Source organism: Corapipo altera, unplaced genomic scaffold (genome assembly GCF_003945725.1).
Source record: "Corapipo altera isolate COAL_440 unplaced genomic scaffold, ASM394572v1 255, whole genome shotgun sequence".
In the NCBI taxonomy this organism is placed as follows: Eukaryota; Metazoa; Chordata; class Aves; order Passeriformes; family Pipridae; genus Corapipo; species Corapipo altera.
Window position 1 is genome coordinate 93,870 of NW_020884929.1, and position 22,533 is coordinate 116,402.

Genomic DNA, 22,533 nt, shown 5'->3' on the forward strand with positions numbered 1-22,533 from the left:
CAGTAAACTCCCCGAGAGACCTGGCTAGATGGGAGATTAATGTGGCTGTAATAGTGGAGCAGTGTTTGCAGCATTATGCCCTCTCCCCAGGTAGATGGATCTTTTCTGAGATGATACCAATTATTTATTGCTGAAACATCTGTTGATAACTGCAGCTGCCCTTGTTAAACAAAGCCTATCGTGGGGTCACAGACTATAGGGACCTAAAATCCTCCTCCATGCTAGTTTTGGACTATTCACCCACACCCCCTGAAGTCCATTGGTTGCAGTTGTCTCCAGTGTTTCATCCTGTGGTGGAAAATACTTTGTAAACGTTGTGCTGTCTTTCCCCATGTGCTTTGAAGTATTATTTCATCTTCATCGGTAATTTATATTCCAGTGCCATTGTACCATGGGAAAAAGGGAAAACCTTTTTTGTTTTCCATTTAATTGTAGATAGACTGACATTTTGACCTGTATTATTAGTATTAGTCAGGAAAAGGGATTTTTTTTTTCTCCCTTCATCCATTCCTTCTCCCCCCCCCCCGCCTTTTTTTTAATTTTAAATAAAATTTCAAGGCAGAGCAAAGGCTGCTTCAGTTCTTTGAATAAAAAGCTGGGGGAGTAATGAGGCTGAAGAGGAGTGATTACAGTGTGATGAGGAAAGATAAAAGTTTGAGCAACTTTTTTTCTTCTTTTTTTTTCAGCATGAGGGACAGAAGGATAATTTAATTCCCTGGAGGACAAAAAAAAAAAAATTAAGTCTTTGTCGATTTATTGTTCCGAAAAAAAAACCTTTAAAATTTTCCCCTCTCTGTTTATTTTAATTTGCCATGCTTAGAATAAGCTCATAAACCGTAATTCATTACATTTAAAAAGTGCTTTGAGGTCCATGAATGAAAGGCACTTCATTACCATAACACACTGGTGGTGTGTGAAGGAGGCAGCGCTGGATACTGGAGCTCTCTCTCTCCATGAGGATGTTTTACTCTGGGAGTGGGGCTGAAAAGCTCCATGAGACCCAGCACAGGGAGTAAGCGGATTAGGCTTTTGGCTTCAAGGGTTTGCCTTGGTGTTGCTGCACTTTAAAAAAAAAAAAAAGTGGGATCGGCGTTGCCGGCGGCTCCACCGCTCCTCTGGCACATCAAGGAGGCAAAGCCACCTGCACCTGCAGGCTTTTTGAGGTGCTCTTCTTCCTCTTTGCTGTGGGATGCTCGGTGCTTCTTTGCACCCCTGTGGAAGGTGGGGGGTTTTGGTTTGGATTTTTGGGGATTTTTCTATTTCCTGCTGGGATTCAGCACCCAAAGGCCACCCCAGTTCAACAAGCTCAACACGGTGTTTTCCACGTTTTCGGTCAAGCAAACCAAGCCCATCCTGCAGCCCCCGTGGTGGGAATCTGCACTGAGGCTTCAAGGGTGATACCCAACATCTGTGTCCAAAGCCAAAACTGGAAAGCACTGGGGTGTTTGTTTTTAACAAATCAAAACCAAATCAGAACTGTCCTTGCTGGCAAGGATAAATAAGGAGGGATTACTTTTCCTCTCTAAATACCACCGTGTGCTGTGGGGTTCGGAGTGGGGCTGCAGATCCAGAAGGGAGGCTGCCAGGGGTGTCCTTCCTGCAGATCTTTGCTATCCCAAGGGATGGAATTAGCCTAACGCTCGGTGAGCAGCCAATAGAGGGCAACATGCCCATATCCACATAGGCTTTGATCCCAAAATCCCTGCTGTGGGTTTAGTTGAAGGACGACTCCTAGTCCTCCTGTGGGATGATTCACGCCATATTAATATTTCAATTATTTTTTGGCAATTTCTTTTGCCTGTTTGCAAGCCCATTGTAATGTTGTGGGCCTTTGCTTCATTTTTATTGTACTTAATCAGTAATTCTTGCATCCAGGCTTAAGCACTCAGCCATGGACCAGGATCTGCTGGGATAGGTACAATGGGAAGACACAAGGAAAAGCCCCCAAGAGTGATGCTAACTCTGGTCCCTCTGCACTCTCTGCAGGGAGCTGTGCAGTCTGCCTCCATGCTCCCTGCTGGGGATGGGGAAGTGTGGATCCTGGCCTTGCTGGCACGGAATCTCATGGGGTTTAATGGGAATATTGAAAAGAGTGGAAAATAAGGCCCTGCAGCCCTTGGCTGGGCCTTGGCTAATTAGGTGCTGATGGATTGCCATTAGGGAAACCATTCCAAGGGACGTGCCCTAACTGCCACAGGGGTGTGTGTGTGGCACTTAAGGGCTGGGAGCCTTTGAAAGAGAGCTAAAGAGGGGCCTGAGGATTTAGTTTTCTCCTCCTTCTAACCGTGGGTGTGGTAACAGGAGAACTGAAGCCTTAAATCCTAGCCCTGGGATCTTGGTTGTTCAGGCTGACCTTTTGCTACCTGCCTCCTAAGAGCCCTCCTTGGGTGATCCCAGTGAGGCGGAGAGTGAGGGAGGGGGATGGATTCTAACCAGGAGGGAACCCCGTGGCACCCCAGGCTCCCTGAGGCTTTGTAAGTGAGAAGTATCAGAGATCAAGTGCAGGCAGGAGGGCTTTAGCTGTCCAGGGTGACAGCCCTGGTGCTGCAGAGCACTCCATCTGTGGAGGAAAACTACGGCAGAATTTATGTGGAGCACCAATTAAAAAAAAAAAAAAATGGGAAGCCTGATCCTGGGTTCGTGTAGAGATGCCACTTCACTTGGCTCCTGGGTAGGATTTCCTCTTCTCAGATGCAGCTTCATGGAGCGTTTCCTCCCTGGAAGAGACTTCAAATGCTGTATTCCTGAGATCACTGCGCTGTGTTTTCCTTTCAAATGAAACTACTTCTCAGGTGGATTGATGCTTTGAGGGCACAGATGTAGGGAAAAAACTCTTGAATTTTTAGCTGTTGATAGTGGTCTTGATGCCACTCTGTTCTGTCACTGGCATTTTGCTAAATATCCCCTTCAACACAGAATTTTAACATGCCACGATAGTTCATAAGGGGTCTAAAACCAGGGCCACGAAATGATCATTGCACCTCTCTATCCTTTGTGCTAAACAAGAACCCCTGCAGATGACTGTGGTCCCCCAAGCCCCTGCTGAGGCCCCCCAGGAACCCCTTTTCGAGGAGCTTCCTTGGCACTTTAAAGGATTCTGCTTCTGCCCTTGGCCCAAAAGGCTGCTGCTCTTTTTTTCCTGAGGAAAGCTGGAATTATTCCCACTCTAGGACTGGCCCAGTCGGTGAAGCAAGATGTGGTTGGCTGCATAAAACTGCCCCCGTTCTGTGGTGTTTTGAACTGCTCATAATGGACCTAACGCTGCTGCCTTCGAACAAACACCTAACCCTCCACTGCCTTCGGGATGGATAACTTGAGCTAATTAACAGCTTCAGAAGCCATTAAATGAGGGTCTCGCTGCTGGGAGCGAGGGGGAAGCGTCCAGGAGCCGCTGCTTCCTCGGTCTGCGGCGATTCCCTGTCCCGTGTCTCGGGCGCATCCGTCTGCTCCTGGCAGCCACGCTTTCTCCTGCCCATCACCGAGGTGGTGGGAGGCTTAATTCCCTGCTATTTGTGGAGTGGGCTCTGACTGCCAGCTGAAAGGCAGGGATTGATAGAGAAGTCCCGCGCGGTGACAGCAGCTTTGGTCTCTTGGAAGGACGGGCTCTGCTGGCGGCGCGTGGGGTAAGAGGGTGAAAGGCTTCAAGCCGGATCCCTCGGCGTTGTGGCTCTGTCTTTAATCTGACAGGGGGAAAGAAAACCGGGCAATTTGTTAGGGTTCAGTGGAGTGCTAACTAGGAGCAGCGCTCGGGAGAGAAAATAAGGCACCTGGAAGTACGTGGCGCGCCTCTGGAACTCCTGCCTTGTTGTGCGCGGAGTTAGAAATTCTTTGCCGAATTGCTCTGGGTTTCGTGGCTTTTTTTTTAAATATTTTTAAACCTCAGCTGCAGTTTACAAAGGAAGCCAGGGCTGAAACAGCTTGAGACAAATAGATATAAGCAAACGCAGAAGTCCAGAGCCTCGGCAAAACTGGTGGGGACACTGCAAATTAAATGATTCCTGCCCCTGCTTTGCAACCACGCTGTTTGCAGAGGCGTTTTTCCAAAGGGGATCCTCCTGAGCCCACAGGCTGGGGAGGAGGGCTCGCCTCTGGGATCTTCGCTTTATAAAGAGGGCCGAGAGAGTGGATTAAATCAATATTTCATTTATTTGGGCTTGTAATTCCTCTTACATCAGCTGCCACATGAAGATTTCCCCCTATTTCCTTCCCCTCCTCCTCATCCTCATTTACTATGCACCAATAATTTCCCTTTGACGCTCTCCTGCCCGTCCTAGTGCCAGATGGCCCCCGGTTCTGAGCTTCTCCCCTCTCCTGGGAGCGGCCCCCATTGTCAATGCAGAGGAGGCGTCGTGGCTTTGAACCCAAAGCTGGGGACCCAAACTTCAGCCCCGGCGTGAGGAGGAGCTAAACCCGCTAATGCAGGGGAGCCATGCGAACCGCACACCCTCCCACTCAGCGCCATTAAGGCGAGACCCCCTTCACTAAAGGCTGCTTTGCATTTTTCCCCAATGGTCCGTGTATAGAAATCTGGCGCAAATTTAATTCCCCCGCCACCACCTGATTCCACTTCCCAGCCGCGAGGTTCCCTTTGTGTCCCAAACTCAATTAGACGGATCCATTTCACGTCGCGGGCACAGATGTGAAAACAAAGTGCGCGCGTACCTCGCTCTTTCTCTCTCTCTCTCTCTCTCTCTCTCAGTCTGTGGATGTGCCTAAAGCGATAAAGAAAGTGAGTAAATCTGTTTAGGGCGCCAGTTTCTGACTGTGCTGGAGCAGGCTGCGACATCCCTGGGCGTCGCTGGGGTTTTCCCTGGCTCTGGGCTGGGTGACAGGGAGCCGCTCCCCCCGGCTCACTTGGCAGGGGCGTTTTGGGGAGGGTCTCCGTGCGTGGTGTTGGGTGCGTGCCCGGCCTCGGGCTGGAGGTGCTGAGGAATTTTCCAGCCACACGAGCTGGCAGGGAATGAAAGGAGCGGGTATTAATTTCTCGGTGTCCCGCTCGGAACAGGGGGGGACGTCCTTGCAAAGGCTTGACACGGAGCCGTGTCGCTGTGTGCCACACAGCATGCAGCCCTGCCTCCCCCCCAAAAAAAAACCTAGCTGAGTTTCTCCCCCTGACTTGACTTTTCTACATTTTGTGTCCATTTGGGTTTGGAGAGGGACACAGGTTTCGGCATTGAGCGGGCGAGTTAAATTATGCAGCTGCAAGACTGCCAAGCCCTTCAGAATAGGATGCTTCGTTTAGATTTTCCACAATGCTATTGAAGTGCTTATTTTCCTCCTGAAGAGACACAAACAGATGCAAACTTCTGTAAACACTTTAGAAATGAATTCAGTGAGTTTGGCCTCTCAGCAGTGCTCAATAGCTGACAGAAAAATGTCTAATTAGTGCAAGTGGAAATAATAGGGCCACTTGGATTCCTTCCATCCTCCTCCAAGTCTACTTTTCCTAGGGACTCAAAGGCCCTTTTGTTTGGTAGGTCACCCTCTCTCAGGCTTTTGTGCTCCGATCTATTAAAGGAAGAAGGGGAGGAAAAAAAAAATAGATTAGGCGATGCTCTGTGCTTAAATATATGGCCTGTTGATGAGCATTTGGAATGGCTGGTTTGCAGTGTCAGTTTACAGGTGCTTGGAGAGGGGGATTCCTCCATTGTTGGTCGGCACAAGCAGAGTTGTGCGTGCCGGGGGCTCCAGGAATCCTTTTCAAGTGCCATCCTCTTAGAAAATCCAACTCGGGCTCAGAGGAGGGGAAAAAAAAAAAAAAAAAAAAAGGAGGAAATCTGTACAAATCCTCCTCCTTGCTGAAGTGCAAACAAGCTGGGAAATGCCTGCTATGGATCAGTGCTGCAAGTTGGCCTTCCTGAAGTGTTCCATAGGCTCTTCTCCAAAGGGTTTGACACGGGCTTCCTCCTGCACACCTCAGAGGGTGGCACTTGATGTTTTAGTGGGGATTTGGACAAAGATGTCTTGGCAGTGTCTGGAAAAGTAATTGCCTGGATGTCAGCATGTGCAGCACCTCCTTGCCCCGCCAGGCAGGAATACCAGTCCCAGCCCACCATGGGAAGGGGATGGTGTTTGGTAAATATCCCCAGGTCCATGTGAACTTGTGCAGCCACAGTGAAGCTGCGTGTCCTCGTGGTTGCCTTTGCTGGCCTCTGAACAGCGTGCATCTCAGGAATTCCAACTGTTCCTTGTGTCACTGGGATGGCTCAGCCACTGTGGGAATCCAGGAGAGTTGATAGAGACTTAGTAGTCATTAAAGAGAGCCTGCAGGGAAAAACATGGGATTCCTGGCCTTGTGGTGGACAAAGGCTTGAGCTCTGTCTGGGACAATGGCTGTAGTGACCATTTCCAGTCTTCCCAGTCTCACATCCCCCTTTTAAACGAGTTGCTATTGCTGGTAGTAATGTGTTGGGCATGACTTAAATTCATTAGCAGACCACCAAACTATGTGGTTCTGGGCCCCTCAGTTCAGGAAAGATGTTGAGGTGCTGGAGCAGGTCCAGAGGAGGGCAATGAGGCTGGTGAAGGGACTGGAGCACAAGTCCTGTGAGGAGAGGCTGAGGCAGCTGGGGTTGTTTAACCTTGAGAAGAGAAGGCTCAGGGGAGACCTCATCACTCTCTACAACTACCTGAGAGGAGGTTGTAGCCAGGTGGGGGTTGGTCTCTTCTCCCAGGCAACCAGCAGTAGGACAAGAGGGCATGGCCTTAAGCTGCACCAGGGGAGGTTTAGGTTGGACATTAGAAAGAAATTCTTTACAGAGAGGGTAATCAGCCATTGGAATGGGCTGCCCAGGGAAGTGGTGGATTCTCCGTCCCTGGAGGTTTTTAAGATGAGGCTGGACGTGGCACTTAGTACCATGGTCTAGCAACTGTGGTGGTAGTGGATCAAGGGTTGGACTTGGTGATCTCAGAGGTCCTTTCCAACCCAGCTGATTCTATGATTCTATGATTCTATGATTCTAGTTATTAAACGATTAGAAAGACCCAAAAAGAAAAAAAATCAGGAATGATACCTATGGCTGAAGCAAAATAAACAGCTGGCACCTTCCTATCCTAAAAATGAAAACACAGTGAGGAACAGGGTTAGCGAAGCTGAGTGTTTTCCACAGTCAGCTCACTGAAGCCTCTTGGAGGTGGAGTTTCTCCGAGGCTTCCCGTGTTCTTCCCAGGTTTATCTGAAGGCCTCCATCGTGGTCAGGGACTGCACCACGGCCAGTGCTGTCGTGTTCCTGATCGACCGGTTCCTGTACTGGATCGACGCCTCCGGCAAACTCCTGCGGATCGCCAAGGGCCTGCACCGGCTGCATCCCAGAGCTCCCGTCAGCCCGCAGGTGCTCATCCGCCAGGCTCGCCTGGCCGTCAACACAGGTACCCCTCCTCTTCCTCCCTTGGGAAGCTCCAATTAGGAGCTACTTGACTCTGGAGAAGATACTTCATCCCTCGCCGGGATCACATTGTCACGGCCCCCGGTGCCATCTTTCCGAGCGCGCTTCCCGCTCCCAGCCCCCTCGAGCCCTCCCAGCTCCTCTCACTAGCACAAAGGGGGCTGGTATAAAGGGTTTTGGAGCCAAAAGCAGGAGAGAAAATTGTGAAAGGGTGTGGAAAATACTAATTGGAGCCTTTGTTCCTTAACAAATCTTCCCTGCTGGTTTCAAACGGGGGGATCTGAATTGCCGTACTCCCGACCAAGGGCCTTGGAAAAAAAGGAAATTGGAACCCTGGCATTTTCTCTGCACCGTCCCAGCTGCTTTTTATTTTTCAGTGGGACCACTTGACTACACAGACAAGTCAACTTGCAACCCCTCCAGGATAAAAAAATAAAATTCCATCATTCCTATAACATGGACAACACCTGAAGGGTTTTTAACACATCTTCCTGTGGCTGTGCTTTCCGTGGTGGGATGTCAAGTCACTCTCCAGTCAGACCAAAATGGGTTTCCAAAACCCACATTTCCTTGGGACACAATCCTGCTAAAGGGAGCAGGCTAGACTACTCTCTTCTGGGAGGGAAATAAGAGCTGGGAATCCCAGCACTCTTCCAGGAATGCATAACGTGTAAAATTAAACTTATATATACATAATTTCATCTCACTGTGTGACCACATATTACAGACCGTAGGGCATGTGCACTTCTGACTGTTGACAGCAGCAAATCTATGTGCTGGTGATATCTCCTGAATATTCTTGTTCACTTCATGCCACATGATGCATTTTTACATTCATTTTCTGTCCTTTTTTTTTTCCTTTAATTTTCAATCAGGTAAACTTTTAAAAGCTGAATATATCCTAAGCAGCCTGATTAATGACAATGGAGCAACAGGTACGTATGGATTTCTTTTCCAGTTTCACACTTGCTATTTTGGTGGGATTTTTCATCCTAATTTTAACAGTTACACAAGCTCCAAATACAGCCAGACCAACCCCACTAATGACTCCTTAGATCACACTTCTGTTTCCTTCACCACTCTTTTTTGAAATGTGGAAACACAACTTTGTTTTGAAACTTTCATAACTCATCCTTGTGTTTTCTTCACACGGGTGGGAAAATACTCTGGATGGGGAAGTTTAAAAGGTGGACCCATTTCAAGCAATTGGCTGATCTAGAAAACTAACACAACTCTATCCCCTCAAAAATGCAGATTGTTGGAGTAATGCTTCTCCTCCCAGTTCCCACTGATCTTACAGGCTAAATCAATACTTTATTCTATACTTTTTGTTTTCCTTTCTGCCCCATGACTCGACTGCTGATCATGTGTCTTGTCTCGGATCTGGAGGGATGTGTGGTATTTCTACTTAGTGAGAATTCAATAATTTTGGCAGTCATACATCATCATTATTTAGCTCTGGTTTTGAGACAAGCTGTTTTAGGGGGTTATGTCTGTTCTCCATTTCCTTAAGCTTTCAGGGATTATTTAACCAATACATTCAGGTTTCCCTACAACTTGGAAAATTTGGGAAGCCTGTTCTGGGGTTTTCTTTCATGTGAAACCGAGATGCTCATATGAGAAGGGCCTCCATGCAAAAAAAGGGAGAATCCCGGCAATTTGCTGGGATTTAGGTTACCCTTGGAGGTTTAGAGTGACAACAAAGTTTTCCATTCTCTGCTGAGTTTTCCCACTCTTCCTGCAGGTACCTGGCGATACTCTGAGGGAAGCGATCGGATTCTCGTTCAGGCAGTCTGCTTGCAGATCAGGGGGCAGATCCTGCAGAAGCTTGGTGAGGCTCCTTTCTGTAAACATCCACTCAAGGTTTTCCCCATTTTCTTTTTCCCTCTAAAATGTTACACTGGACATGTATCAGAGTTTTGGCTTGTGTTGAACTCCTCCTGTCCATAAAACAGCGTGAGGGGCTTCTGTATTCAGGGTTTGACGCTGGAGGGAACAGTGTTAATTTTGTGCTTCTGGTTTGAAACACCGAAGTCTTCCATGACTGTTGAGCTGAAGTCTCTTACGAGGACAAAATGGTATGGTTTTATCCTATGGAAATCCTTAGCTGCCATCTGCTCAGTGACTGTTTTCTGATTCATTTCAGGGATGTGGTACGAGGCAGCAGAGTTGATCTGGGCTTCGCTCGTGGGATACTTCAGACTTCCTCAGCCAGATAAGAAGGTAGTGTTTCCTTTCCACTCTGGATGTGCTTGCCAATCCAATAATCATTCCAGAGTAGCTTTTGTTTGCTGCAGCCAAGCCCCTCAGCAATAGTGTCTCAATTACACACCTCAGCCAGGGTTAACAGGCAGGACAAAGTCTGTATTCCGCGTTGTTTCCGCATGCATGCACGGACCCACCGACACCTTTTTGTCCTGCAGGGGCACAGCAGTAACAGTTCTCATTGAGCAGAATCACCCAAAGGGAACCATCAACCAGCATGTCACAGGTGCCTTCAGCAAGGACAGGCTAATCCCAGAATGCAGCCACAGATTTTAGGTTTTTTATTAGGATTAAAATGAATTTTGTTTCCCTGGTTTTCCTAGTGTCCGAGCTAGGTTTAGTTGCTGAGCTGCTCTATGCTATCTGTGGTAGGTGATGGATTTCCCTGGCACTGCAGGACTTGTACACCTCACAACAACCACTATGTCTGTCTTTAGCACCTTTGAGAGGCTTTTCAGCACTAATCTTCCCACTGGAGATGAAGCAACAGTTGCACCATGTGTCCGTAGCTAAACAGGAATGTGCACCTAAGCCTGGCAAGTCCCGGGGTGAGGCTTGAAGAGGTTTTGTAATTGGACCCCAGCACAAGATATCCCACAAACCCAGACCTCATCACCTCTCCTCTGCCATGCCTTAAAGCTTGACCTCAAGCTCAGAACATTTCTGTGTTCTCCATTTCAGTGGGAGCAAAGTTCTTTAGGGAATTTTTGTGGAAAACTTGCAGTTGCTTCCTGGCTTTCTTAACTATTTAACTGGGCAGACCCTTAGGTGGCATCACATCTTCCAGATTACTCTTCCTGCAAGTTGAAATTAATAAAACCTTATCAAGACGACATCTCTGAATTTCTTAGAAATGCTTCTCTTTGGATTTTTGGATCTTGTTAGTTTGCTTTGTTGTATTTTTTTTTCCTGGTATGTTCTACACAACACCTGCTTTATTCAGAGCAGTAAAATTCAAAATACAGGGGAAAAACCCACTCTGATCATTTTCCATTTCTCTTTCAGGGAATTGCCACTTCCTTGGGTTTTATGGCAGACATCTTTGCTTCCATGAATGAGCAGGATTATGCACGTTTTAAAACCAATGCTGACATAGACCTGGTGAGACTTGGTTTGGGATTTCTGTGTTTAGATTCTTCAGATGTTGTCTGAATGTTGTCCCAAATTCACCCACACTTTGTTCTCCCTCCAGTTCCTCTCCTGTGCTGAGAGGGCTGAAGAAACTTCCACTGTTCCTAGTGAAAAAGTTCATTAGCACCCAGATGGGAAAAAGAAAACACTGAGAGTATTTTATGGAGTGTGTATGTCTGTAATATATAGAATATTATAGGGTCAAAAAGTGACATATTAATAGTAAACCTGAGCAAAAACGCTCCTGAGCAAACAGACCTGGCTGTTGTTTAAGATGTGATGTCCCTGCTTATCAGGTCCCAACTCCTTGGAAATAAAGCCTTTGACATGAGGTTTTCCCTCCTGTTTTCCTTTCCTTTCACTAGAGCTTCCTCCAAGAGTCTGGTCACCGCTTGTTATCTGCTGCTGAGGCCTGCAAGCTGGCAGCAGCCTACAGCCAGTACACCCCCCTGTTTGTCCTCACGGCCGTGGTAAGTGTTCATCTTCACTCTGGAAGTGGGATTTGTGCAGGGGAAGAGCCCTGGCTGGTAAATTTGGCTCCAGTCCACCTTTCAAACGCTGAGTCGCACGGGGTGTCGTGTCTGTGTTGTGGGTGTGATTGGTTATACGTGGTATGAGTTGCTCTGAACTCCAGCCGGGGTGGAAGGCTGTCCACAGAGCGAGGATGGGCTTTCAAGCCCTGGGAATGCTGCTGCTTCTCCTACAACTACAGCTCTATTTCGAAGGAAAAAGAGGGAGATTATTCCCTCCAGGAAACACAGCAGCAGAGAGTTAAAGCCAGTGTTTGCTTCAAATTTTTAATTCCTTCATTCTGTCATCCCCTCCCAGAACATCCGTGGGATGTGTTTGCTGTCCTACAGTCACTCCAAGGACTGTCCCCCGGAAAAGAGAGAGTTCTACTTGTCTGAAGCCAAAGAATCCTTCGAGATCGGGCTCCTCACCAAGAATGACCAGAGTCCCATCACCAGCAAGCAGGAGCTCCACAGTTTTATCAAAGCTGCCTTCTGCCTCGCCACCGTGCACCGGTGGCTCCACGGGGAGAGCCGGGAGCTCCGTGAGGTGGGTCAGCTGTGCAGGGAAGCCTTGGGAAAACTGCATTCGTACAGCACTTCGTTCCCAGAAGAGGAGGAGAAAGGAAAGCTTGCCAAGGAGATCATGTCCCTGATCACATCCGTGAAGAAGCGCCTGCGAGTGGAAAGCTTCCCCAATTCCGATGCCAGGTCTTACGTCCCAGACGGTTATAAAGGCACAGTGGGAAAGCCTGCCCTGCAAAGGGAAACCAACTTTGAGAAGATCCTTGCCAGGCATTCCCAGCATCACCTGTCAGTGTGCCAAGTGTTTGAGAACACCTGCAGGGCTCATAAAATGCTGGGAGAAACCCAGGTGGGACCTTGTATCACAACCTTAAGGACAGAGACCAAAACCATGGACACTGCGTGTACTACTCAGGAAATACTGCAGGATGGGAGAGGGGCTGCAAAAATCCTGAGCTTACCAACAGCAGGAAGCAGCTCAGAGAGACTCGGTGGCTGGAGAAATCAAGACATTTGTTCTGGTGTGATGAAAATTTCCTTGGAAGAAGAGACTGAGCCTTTAGGAATGGAAATAAATGATGAAAATGGTGGTTTCAGCGCAGGGCAAAACAGGACTCAAAGCACGACTTCAGAGAGCTCTTGGTGCAAGCTGTCAAAATCCAGTTACTCTTCCAGCTGGGAGGAGCTAAACTGTAACAGCAGCAGAGAGTCCCCCGGGGAGGGGCAGCAGCAGGAGAAGGGCTCAGCAGAGGAGCGATGCTGCACCACAGAATCTGATGGAAACGGTCAAGCCACATCCTTGTGCCCGTTGCCTCCCAGAGCCTGGAATCCTGCTCCTCGGGAGCCTCTCCACGGCTTTGAGGGATCTCCTCAGCCTTCCTTGGAGGGAGGTGCACCTCGAGCTGGGAGGAGGGTGGAGAAGGCGTCTCTTTGTGGGGATGAACTGCGGGAGGGAAGACACTGTGGAAGGAGATCTCCACAAAAGAAAGCAAAGGACCGGAGTGATGCATTTCCTTCCCTCTCCACCTCTTACTCCGTTCCTACCAGGCTGGAGGAGGAGGAGAAGTCCTCCCCCTGTGCCCAGCTGGGCTGCAGGACCAAGGACAGTGGCAGGGAGGGAGGCGGCTGCCGCTTTGAGCGGGTCCACCCGGGAGAACCCGCAGGAAGCACAGAGGATCCCTCGTGTGAGACACATCCCCCCCAAAACGGGGGTAATTCTGCACTGTCAATGATCACTGAGCCCAAACCAGGCAGCAGCTCCTCTGTGCGTGACTGGATGAGGAAATATGCCATGGTGGGGGACAGACCCCGCCAAGTGCCTGAGGTTGACACCCAAGCAGAAACGATTGATGACACAGAGTTTGATTTCCTCAGTGTTGGAGACTTAGTAAACAGTTATCCCGTGGCATCCGCTCCAAAGCATCAAGCAGGTCCCAGTGTGCCAACAGCTTTGCCCTCGGAGGGCAAGATATCCATAAGCAAGCACTTTGACTGTGCCACTACGGAAGGAGATGAGGAAAAACCTCAGGACATGGTGAGCAGCAGGAGACAATCCAGTTCATCTCTGAGTTCGTGGATCAAATCAGCACAGACGCCCACGAGTTCCCCCGAGGTTCCTTTTCTGACCCCAGGGGGAAGTTTTGCCCTCACACCTGGGAGAACGAAGGAAGAAATCCCGGACGCTCGATTTCTGAGGGATGACGATTACAAGCAGCTTCTGGCAGGGGTGGAACATAATTGGCTTGTCCAGAGACTGATGCCTACTGGGATTTTTAGGACCAAAGAGCTTCGTAAAGCGTACTGTAAGTTCCCACACAGCAACAGGTACCCCCTCGGGGGGGGGGGGACTTTTTAACACAATATTTTAGTCAGCATTTATTAGGATTTAATTTTTTGTTGTCTTCCACCCCATTTCTTTGAGTCTGGTTGCTTGTTTAGATTCCAGAACCAATAAAGATCCTGTGGTGTTTTCTTTTTGTAGCTGCTCTTCTTTTAAAATACTCCAAGAAATCCGGCCTGTGGACGGGCCAAGAGACCGCCGTGTTCATCGGGGACTACCTGAACGTGGCAAAGGAAGGCAAGCAGAGAAGTGCCTTCTGGATACACTTCCTGCACCAGGAAGAAATCCTGGGAAGGTATGGACCAAACAGATTTCCAAAACAGTATGTTTATCAATGCTGCTTCTGTGTAAATATGAATAAAAACTCTCTGGTGAGATTTTCTGCAGCAGGAGTGTTTTATGGGTCTCCCAGATGCCTTGGGCATTTTGGCAACCTTTCCCATCAGTCCATGTAACCCTACTTTTTAATTTCTGGGAAGGAAAAGCTACTTCACTGTTGTCTTCTAACAGCTGATTACAGAGTAAACTCTTATGATTAGCTAGAAGCATCATTATAAGAAGGAGCCTATAAATTATTATGGGTTGAGAACAGTATAGAAATACCTCTGAGCTGGCTCTCCCTTCAGAGTCAAAAACAGTTGAGTTTAAACTTTCCAGTGTTGTGAAACCCCCATCCCAACACGAGATTGATGATTTTTCACCTGTATGAGATACAAAAGAAAAAAACCACCCAAATTTAATGGCCATTTTAAAGGTATCACCCACAGCAGGATTTGCTTCTGAACAGCCAAACCAGGCTTTGCACTGATGTTCTGTATCACGACAAACAGAACTGACACTTCTCCAAACACTTCTCCCTCTGTTTAGGTATGTTGGGAAGGAATATAAAGAAGAAAAAGGGCTCCTCCATCACTTCAGTGACGTGGAGCGACAAATGACCGCCCAGTACTACGTGACAGAGTTCAACAAGAGGCTGTATGAGCAAAAGATCCCTACCCAAATCTTTTATATCCCATCTGCGGTGCTCCTGGTAAGGGCTGTTTTCTAAGCAATTCCAAGGAACTGGTGTGGGAAGGGTGCCTTGAGCCAATTTTGATTTGAAACCACCAGCAGTGAGACTGTCTCGTTTCAGATACTGGAAGACAGAACTATAAAAGGGTGTGTGAGTGTGGAGCCCTACATCCTCGGGGAGTTTGTGAAGCTGTCCAACAACACCAAGGTAGTAAAGAATGAGTACAAAGCTACGGAGTACGGTCTGGCTTATGGCCACTTCTGCTATGAGTTCTCCGGGGGAACAGACGTCGTCGTGGACCTGCAGGGTGTGTATTACAGTGAACCTCATGCCTTTCAGGCTCAGCCTTTAGCCCCCAGATATCTCTGGGATATTCGTTTCCTTAAATATTCAGGAAGTGCCTCTTGGGGTTCAGCTTTTGCTGACACGGGTGGAAACTGTGAATCACTGAGGTGACGCTGACAGAGCTTGGGCTGCGCCAGGCAGAGAGCCCTGAGTACAACAACACAAAGCCTGTGATGTTTGACACCAAAATGTATCGTTTCTTCCACAGGCTGGGTGACAGGAAACGGGAAGGGCCTCATCTACCTCACAGACCCCCAGATTCATTCTCTTAACAGCAGAGATGTCTCCCGCTCCAACTTTGGGAAGAGAGGAATTTATTACTTCTTTAATGACCAGCACGTGGAGTGCAACGAGATCTGTCGCAGCCTGTCTTTGACAAGGCCCTCGCTGGAGCTGCTGGCATAGACTCTCACAGGTCAGTCACACCAAGAGCTGGACACTGTTTTGACATACACATCTTTAGGGAGCAGCAAAAAGCTGCCTTCATTTCCCACCCTCCTCTTCCCCCTCCCCAAACCCTGATGTTCCCCTTTCCCCCCCCCCCCAGCGCAAAGGCCGGGGGAGATATTCCCGATGAGAAAGGGAACAGAGCATCAAACTTCCACTAAAAAAGATGGGTCCCCAACAGACTTGGCTTTAACAAAACCACCCCCTTTTGTTTCTGCAGCCAGCAGAGATTTTTTTAGGCTTTTGTCCCAGTGTTTTAGCAGTGCTATTGTTTTCTAGGTGATGTTTGTGCTGAGTTGTTTGGAAGGATGCCCTAGCCCTGCGCCAACCGATTAGAACTAGGTGTAAAGAGGGAGAAGCACGAGAAGGGAAAAAAAAAAAAAAACCCAAACCAAAATTAAATCTCTTTATTATGGTGCATAAACCTTCAGTCTTGGGGAGCTGCGCAGCTGCACGGGGAGAAAAATGCATTCAAAAATATAATGCCAGTGTGAATAATCCTTTCTCGGGCGCTGCTCGCAGACTGCTCCAGCTTTGTCAGGTGAACTTGAACCGGGGCCGTCAGATTTGTGGCCGTTCCCATTGCACACTGTCTGTCACCCCGGGGCATTCACCATCTTGCCTGTTGTTAAGAGCCGGCGAACAATCCATCATTGAGCCGGGGCAGGCGCTGGCTCACACAGCAGCGAAATCGGCATGTGACGGTACACTCGGCCCCAGTGTCTCGCAGATTAAAGTGATACATGAAAACTCACGTGTTACCGGGAAGATTAAGCCCGTTATCTTGTTGCGCAGCCAATAAAGGCCGGCCTTGTCCTCGGCAGTGGGGAAATGCCGGCTTTAACCAAGTGACAAACATAGCTCCGCGCTCCGGCCGGCGAGCGCCCGGCTCCGAGGGGCGAACAAAGCTAGTTAGCAAGATCCCGGGAATTAATGGGCGGCGGGGATGCTGTGTTAAAGCGTCTCTGCAGAGGCTTTCCCCGCTCTATAGAGACAATTAAAACCGAAACAAAACCTCCCGGACAATCTGTGCAGAACAAAGTGTCCTAATACGCTGCCAGCAGCCGGCCCCACCGGGTCTGCTCCTACAGCGCACGCAGCCTCGGGCCCCCTGACAAGCCGTGCCTTTTCCAGCTTCTTCCCGGTCAAAGGGAGAAAAAGGAAATTCGTTTAGACGTGCCCCCGAATAAATCCATCCGCGTGAAATTTTCGTGCCTTGCTTTCTTCCTAGTGTTTGCTTTTAGCAGCTGATTTCTTGCGTTGGTTTTAGGAGACTTTTTTTCTCAGCCAAAGTTATGGCTGTTCGCAGGTACATTGAGGATCAGCCTGTCCGGTTCCCTATTAAAATATACGTGGAATCATATTCTACTTGTCTCACTCTTTACAGGCCTTGGGCACAATTTCAGAGGTATCAGGCACTCTGTCTTCACCCGGGGCTTGGATACTGGAAATCATGGATTAATGTGCCCCAAAACCTCATTGCCTGAAGAACTTGGACACACACGTGGCCCCAAACACACAGAGTTTAAACTACTGTTTCGTGTTTCTGGTATAAATATGGGAATATTGGGGGAAATAAAAAGTTGACTCTGATGATGGAGAATTTAGTATTTTGGCTGGAAGTTTCATCTTAGAGCTACTGACCAAAAAAATTGCTGCTTTTTTATTTTCTCTGGTTTCAGAATAAAGTAATTTGAACTAACCTGACACTTAGGGAATACTTCTTTTATTTTATTTTTTTTTTAATTAGAAATTTTAGTCAGAAATCGAATGGTTTGTATTAAGTAACTTGCTACCAAGGTGTTTTTTGGGCTTGGTGAATTATAACACACTCCAGATTCCAACCTAAGTGCTTGGTATGACCACTCTGTACAATATGAGTGGAACTGTGTCATGCTGGGACAGTGAAATATTAACTGTAGGGCCATCAAGTTTGAGGAAACTTGGAACATTTCCTCCTCTCAGCTAAACTCTCAGACTTGAGTTTACGCCCTGTTTAAGTGCTGCAGTAAGTCAGGCACAGAACTGTCCTGCCCTTGACAAGGTGGGGACACGCTTTCCTGTCCTTCGGGGGAAGGGATTTGCCTAAAGGTTTTCCCCACTTGCCTTTCTGCATGTGTCCATGTGAAAGGCAGAGAGTCTCGCTGGCTGCGTGCTCAGGCACGAAAGTTTAGTGCGTTTGATACCGAGGGAACAACCGGAGGCTGCAAACCTCAGGTAGAATGATCTCCTTTGCCAGTAACTAGTGACTCTGTGGAGCGCTTTGGGGGATCTCTCTTAGAAAAGACGCAGAGGAAAGGGAGCCCCTCAGTTATCCCAACAATACAGTGCTGAGAGCCAGGCTTGCCTCCCTGTGAGTCTCAGCATCCCAGGCCATTACGGCCGGCGGGGAGCGGGCGGGAGGTGACCCCTCCAGCTGTGAGGCAGCCCCTGCACGCGAGGCAGCACGTCCCTGCTGCCATAAACCCGGCATTAGCTGCCCCTGGGGCCCAGCTGCTGGATTTAGGCGCCGCTCCTTCACCAGACGCAGCTATTCATGGGGGCTGAGGGCAAAGCCTCACGCCAGCGAGCGCAGAACCGCAGCCCGCGCTGCCCGATCTCTTCTGCTTGGAAAGACACGGCAGCACCAGTCTCCTCGGCATCTCCTACCCGCTAACCAGAGCGGGAATATTTGCAGCAAAGCAAAAAAAAAAAAACCAAACCAAACAAAAAAAAACTTGATAACTGCTGCTGTCACCTGCTGCCCCGAGGGAAGTCCCTGCACCGGCACCCAGGTGCCCTCCCTGACCCTGCAGGGAAACTGGCAGCAGCTCTCACCCCTCTCCTGGGAGCGACACACGCCACCCTCCTTTTTTCCACTTGGATGAAATCATCTCCCCTGTCCCTTGGCAGAGCGGGAGCAGATGGGGCTGTTGGCCTCCGCAGCCTCCCGCTGCCCCAGCTCGTGTGAGTCGGTGATGCCTCCAGCCCCCCCCAGCCTGCCCACTGTGCCCCTCCGAACAGAACTTAATCCCATTCCCTAATCCCAAACTTCTCTGCCAAGCTGTTTTTGAGGCAGAGCGTATCTTTCATCCAAAGATAACAAGTTATTATTAATACTTTGGTGATCAGTGGATGCTGCTCAGAGGACCAGAGCACCCACGGCACCGAGGGGGAGCGCAGATCCCGCAGAGGCAGGTCCAGCATCCCTCTTCCCCTCCCGCATCCAGGGGGTGGCTGGGTGGCACAGCCAGCACCCAGGGGCGCAGGAGGAGGGCAGGGTCCCCCTCCCAGCAGGCAGCAGGTGCCTTTCCTCCCTCGGTAACAGCCGAGCGGAGCCCAAACTGCCGTGCCGGCTACCGGGGCTGCCGTCCCCTCCGAGCAGGACATCACGTTAATAGAGGTTGATTTGCAAACGGCGTCGCCCCCCCCCCCCCCTCCCCAGTGCCCCCCTTTGCCTGACTCCCGCTTTTCTGCTCAATGGCACAGATGCTGCTTTGTGCTGCCCAGGACCAGGCAGGCTATTAGCAGCAAATCCAGCGAGGGAAATTAATGAAGGCGACTACTAATAAAAGACAGCTCAGGACAGCCCGACCAACTTGCTCCGAGCGGTAATTAACTTTTTTTAAAACTCATGAAGGTAAATATGCCGTCAGCTTTGGGCCGGGCTCTCTGTTTTTTTAATAAAAGGAGGAGGAGGGGGAGGCAAGGGGAAGGGGGTGGCTGCATGTCACAGCCGCCCCAGCACCGTCCCTATTCCCTCCCGGCCGCTGCAAAAAGTGACCCTCTGAGGATTTCTTTTCTTTCCGGGAAATTTCTAAAGGTTTTATTTTAAATCCGAGCACCGCGAGAGTTCTACCTCTCCTTGATCTGAGTTCTGTACAAGAGGTCACGGGGGTGAGCAGGATGCCAGTATTTTGCTGGACCTGCACAGCTGTTCCAGCATCCTAGGCAGAAGGCAGGATATCCTAATATCTCGATATCCTAATATCCTGATATCCTGATATCCTTACATTGTCAGAGCAAAAGAATTTCTTAGGCCATAACACACAAGATTTAGCCCTGTAGTAAGACAAGAACCTACACCGGGTTGCAACAAAATTCCCACCGGGATTTCTGTTTCTGCCAGAGGATTGACTGTATAATAGATAACTGAAATTTATTTTTTTTTTTTGCCCGTGGGGAACGGGAATTGGGGCCGCATGGGCCAAATCCACTCATAATCCTGGACAAGGGTGAAGCCCAACCTGAGGCACCTGAATAAGGCTTTAGGAAAACTGGGCTTGGGATCTGCCAGCCACGTGAGGGCTGTGTTGGGAACACTCTTTAATGATGGCACTACGTGGAAAGATTGATGCTTGACATGAAAAGGAGCGAGGCAGCCCTTGGGGTGCGGCTGGGACCGCTTTGGCTCCTCGGCACTATTCTTATGCCAAGGAGGGGCTGTAAAACCCCCTCGGGGGCTTTCGTGCTGCCCCTCCAGCCCTGAAAGTGTGGAGGAGCTTTTATGCCAAAATACAATACCCAAAAGGATCATAAACACATGTTCTGGGGGCAAGGGGCTGCCATGGAAACCACCCCCAGGTTTGTTTCGTCATCCAAGGAGGTGAGTTTCCGTCCTGCGTCTCCTGGGTCGCTTCCAGGTTGGCTGCAATTGGCTCTGGGGACCTCCAAAAACCAGTCTTCTGAGAGAAAAGCGGGAAATACGAGAAAAAAAAAAGAAGGAAAGAGAGGAATAAACTCAAGTTAAGATGGAAGAAAGAGGGAAATAAATGCTTTTGGCCACATTCAAGTGAAAAACTGGGATGAGGGTGACTGGGTTAGGTGGCAAATCCAGCCTCTCTGGCTCAGCCTTTGCCAACACAGCCCTGTCTCCCCCTCCCTGCCTTGCCCCGCTTGGGCCCGTCTCTTCCAAGGGCATCTCCAGCTGAGCCCAGCCTTCCACAGGGAGCACGGAAGGTTTGGCTGGCATGACTCCCACCCCAAACCCCTCTCCAAAGCCCCCCTCCGTCCTCCGACGCGCCGTGTGCTTTTTCCCACGGCGGTTCCCATCGCCACAGCCCCGGCAGGATGGGGATGCTCCTGTCTATACCTGGGATGGAGGAAAATCCCTCCAGGATGATGCACCCGGCAAGAAGCAGAGTCCCTCCCCAAGGACAGCTGGAGGGAGCATCCCAGTGCTGAGCCAGCCGGGATGTCCCTCCTGCTCCTGCACGGCTCCAGCACCGAGAGAGGAGTGCATCCCATCCATCCTGGCCTTTTGAAGAGCTGAAGGCACCTACTCCAGCGCCTCTTAAAAGCGGGAGAGAAACCGGGAAGGACAATGAGAGCCGACCAGAAAAGACGGAGAGGGCAAGAGCGAGGCTCTCTCGGCTTCTTTTTGACATTCCTGGAGTTTAATCAGTAAAAGGGGTCGTTAAAAGAGAGTGAGAGTGAAAAACCCTCTCCCGACGGGCTGCCCCACACACCGCCAGCACCGTCAAAGGCTCCCTCTTGTTTTGTTCCTCCTGGCCCGTGGCAGATTTGGGGGGACACAGCTTCATCTTGCTGACCACATCAAAGCGGTGATTATGCAAATGCTCCCACTTTTTTTTTTTTCTTTTCTTTTTTTTTTTTTTTTTTTTTAGGGAATTATTTATCACACAATAACCCCCCTGCCAGGGGGGGAAACAATAGATCAGGCTAGATAGCGCTGCTCGCCCGAGGCTGCGCGGCTGGGGGACCCCTGCCTGGTTTATTGGCCTAACCTAATTTCACTAATTCTCTTTTCACACATTTTGGGCTTTTTTTTTTTTTTTTTTTTTTTTCTCTTCCCCTCCTGCCCCCGCCTCGCGGACGTCGCTCCGAGGGCCGGGTTTTGATCCGGAGGGCACCGGGCGGGATTCGCGTGCTGAGCATTTTATTTAATTAATACATTCAGGCGCCTCTGCTGGTTTTTAATGATTTCCAGGTGTTTGTACCCAGAAGTCACAAAGTGCTCCCGGGCGCACGGGCACGATGATTGAAGGGCCTGGGCGGCCTCCAGCATCCCCCTCCATGGTGACATCCCTGGCCGTGTGCTGTGCACACTGAACCGAACCCCCTGGAATTGCAAGTGCCTTGGGATTCACCCGTCCCTCAGAGAGGCAGAGAAAGGGAATTCTTCCTCTTTCGTAGCCCAATCATTTTTTCCTCAGTAACATTTATTTCCTGTGGCCTTCTCGGTGAAATCCTTCGGCCTGAAGAAGCGTGATAGCTGTTTATCTATTCATCCATCCATCCGTCCAACCATCCATCCATCCATCCATCCATCCATCCATCCATCCATCCATCCCACGTTTGCTGTCAGCATCTTCTGTACCAAGAGGCAAAGGTAAATGATCAGTAAACTTCCACTGAACTTATATATATATATATAAATATGTATATATACATATACAATGGGTTTTTTTGCAGTTTCCTGAAGCAGCTGTTGCCCGTGGACCTGCTGTAAGTGGCATCAGCTCCCACCAGACCCTGGTTTCACCAAGGACAGGCCCAATCCCGTAATTCCCGGTCGCTGTCACGTAAAGCAGAAAAAGCAGCAGCCCCAAAGGTACGAAAATTAGAGCTTTTTATTTATATTTTATCACAAGGACGGTCCCTTTGCTCTTCAGCTGTAAATACATACTAGAATAAACTCTGTAAATTATACAAAAAAATACATATTTTCCATGAAATCTGTCTTTATAATAAATAAATGTGAACACGTGTGTGGCTGATCGCTGTAATGTTCCGTGTCTGTTGAGGTTTTCAGTCTGTTGATTTATTTTTAATCTCCTGAAAGAAGGGGGGAGTTCCTCGTCCCCTAAAGGTCGAAATAAATAATGTATGAGGAGATCCTTCCCCATTCCCCCCCTCCCGATTTTTTTTTCCCTTTTGATAGAGAGTTCAGCCTAAATTTCCACGCTTGCATTCAGCCCTCACAAAGCCTACAAATTATACAATGACTTCTAACCTGGACCCCTAACAAAACAATTTACTTTTTTTTTTTTTTTCTCGCTTTCCAACCCCCCCCCTCCCGCCTATAAATCATAAGGGACAGATGGCAAAGGGGGGAGCGGGGAAAGGGGGGGG

At 49.2% G+C, this 22,533-nt stretch overlaps 1 protein-coding gene across 4 annotated transcripts in view; it reads left to right on the forward strand.

Moving 5' to 3' along the window:
• Positions 1 to 17,774, forward strand: part of ALPK1 (alpha kinase 1) — a 34,483-nt gene extending 16,709 nt beyond the window's left edge. For 3 of the 4 annotated variants that reach the window (XM_027659059.1, XM_027659057.1, XM_027659056.1), the window contains exons 4-15: positions 7,170 to 7,368; positions 8,261 to 8,320; positions 9,130 to 9,216; positions 9,532 to 9,608; positions 10,656 to 10,751; positions 11,147 to 11,251; positions 11,610 to 13,617; positions 13,797 to 13,950; positions 14,523 to 14,685; positions 14,788 to 14,974; positions 15,221 to 15,428; positions 16,849 to 17,186. In XM_027659059.1, the coding sequence (XP_027514860.1) occupies positions 7,170 to 7,368; positions 8,261 to 8,320; positions 9,130 to 9,216; positions 9,532 to 9,608; positions 10,656 to 10,751; positions 11,147 to 11,251; positions 11,610 to 13,617; positions 13,797 to 13,950; positions 14,523 to 14,685; positions 14,788 to 14,974; positions 15,221 to 15,417 (3,333 nt within the window). In that variant the 3' untranslated portion in view covers positions 15,418 to 15,428; positions 16,849 to 17,186. Of the gene's footprint in view, positions 1 to 7,169; positions 7,369 to 8,260; positions 8,321 to 9,129; positions 9,217 to 9,531; positions 9,609 to 10,655; positions 10,752 to 11,146; positions 11,252 to 11,609; positions 13,618 to 13,796; positions 13,951 to 14,522; positions 14,686 to 14,787; positions 14,975 to 15,220; positions 15,429 to 16,848; positions 17,187 to 17,575 lie in introns of those variants that run through there. The other variant, XM_027659058.1, reaches the window with a different exon arrangement.
• Positions 17,775 to 22,533: the final 4,759 nt, after the last annotated feature.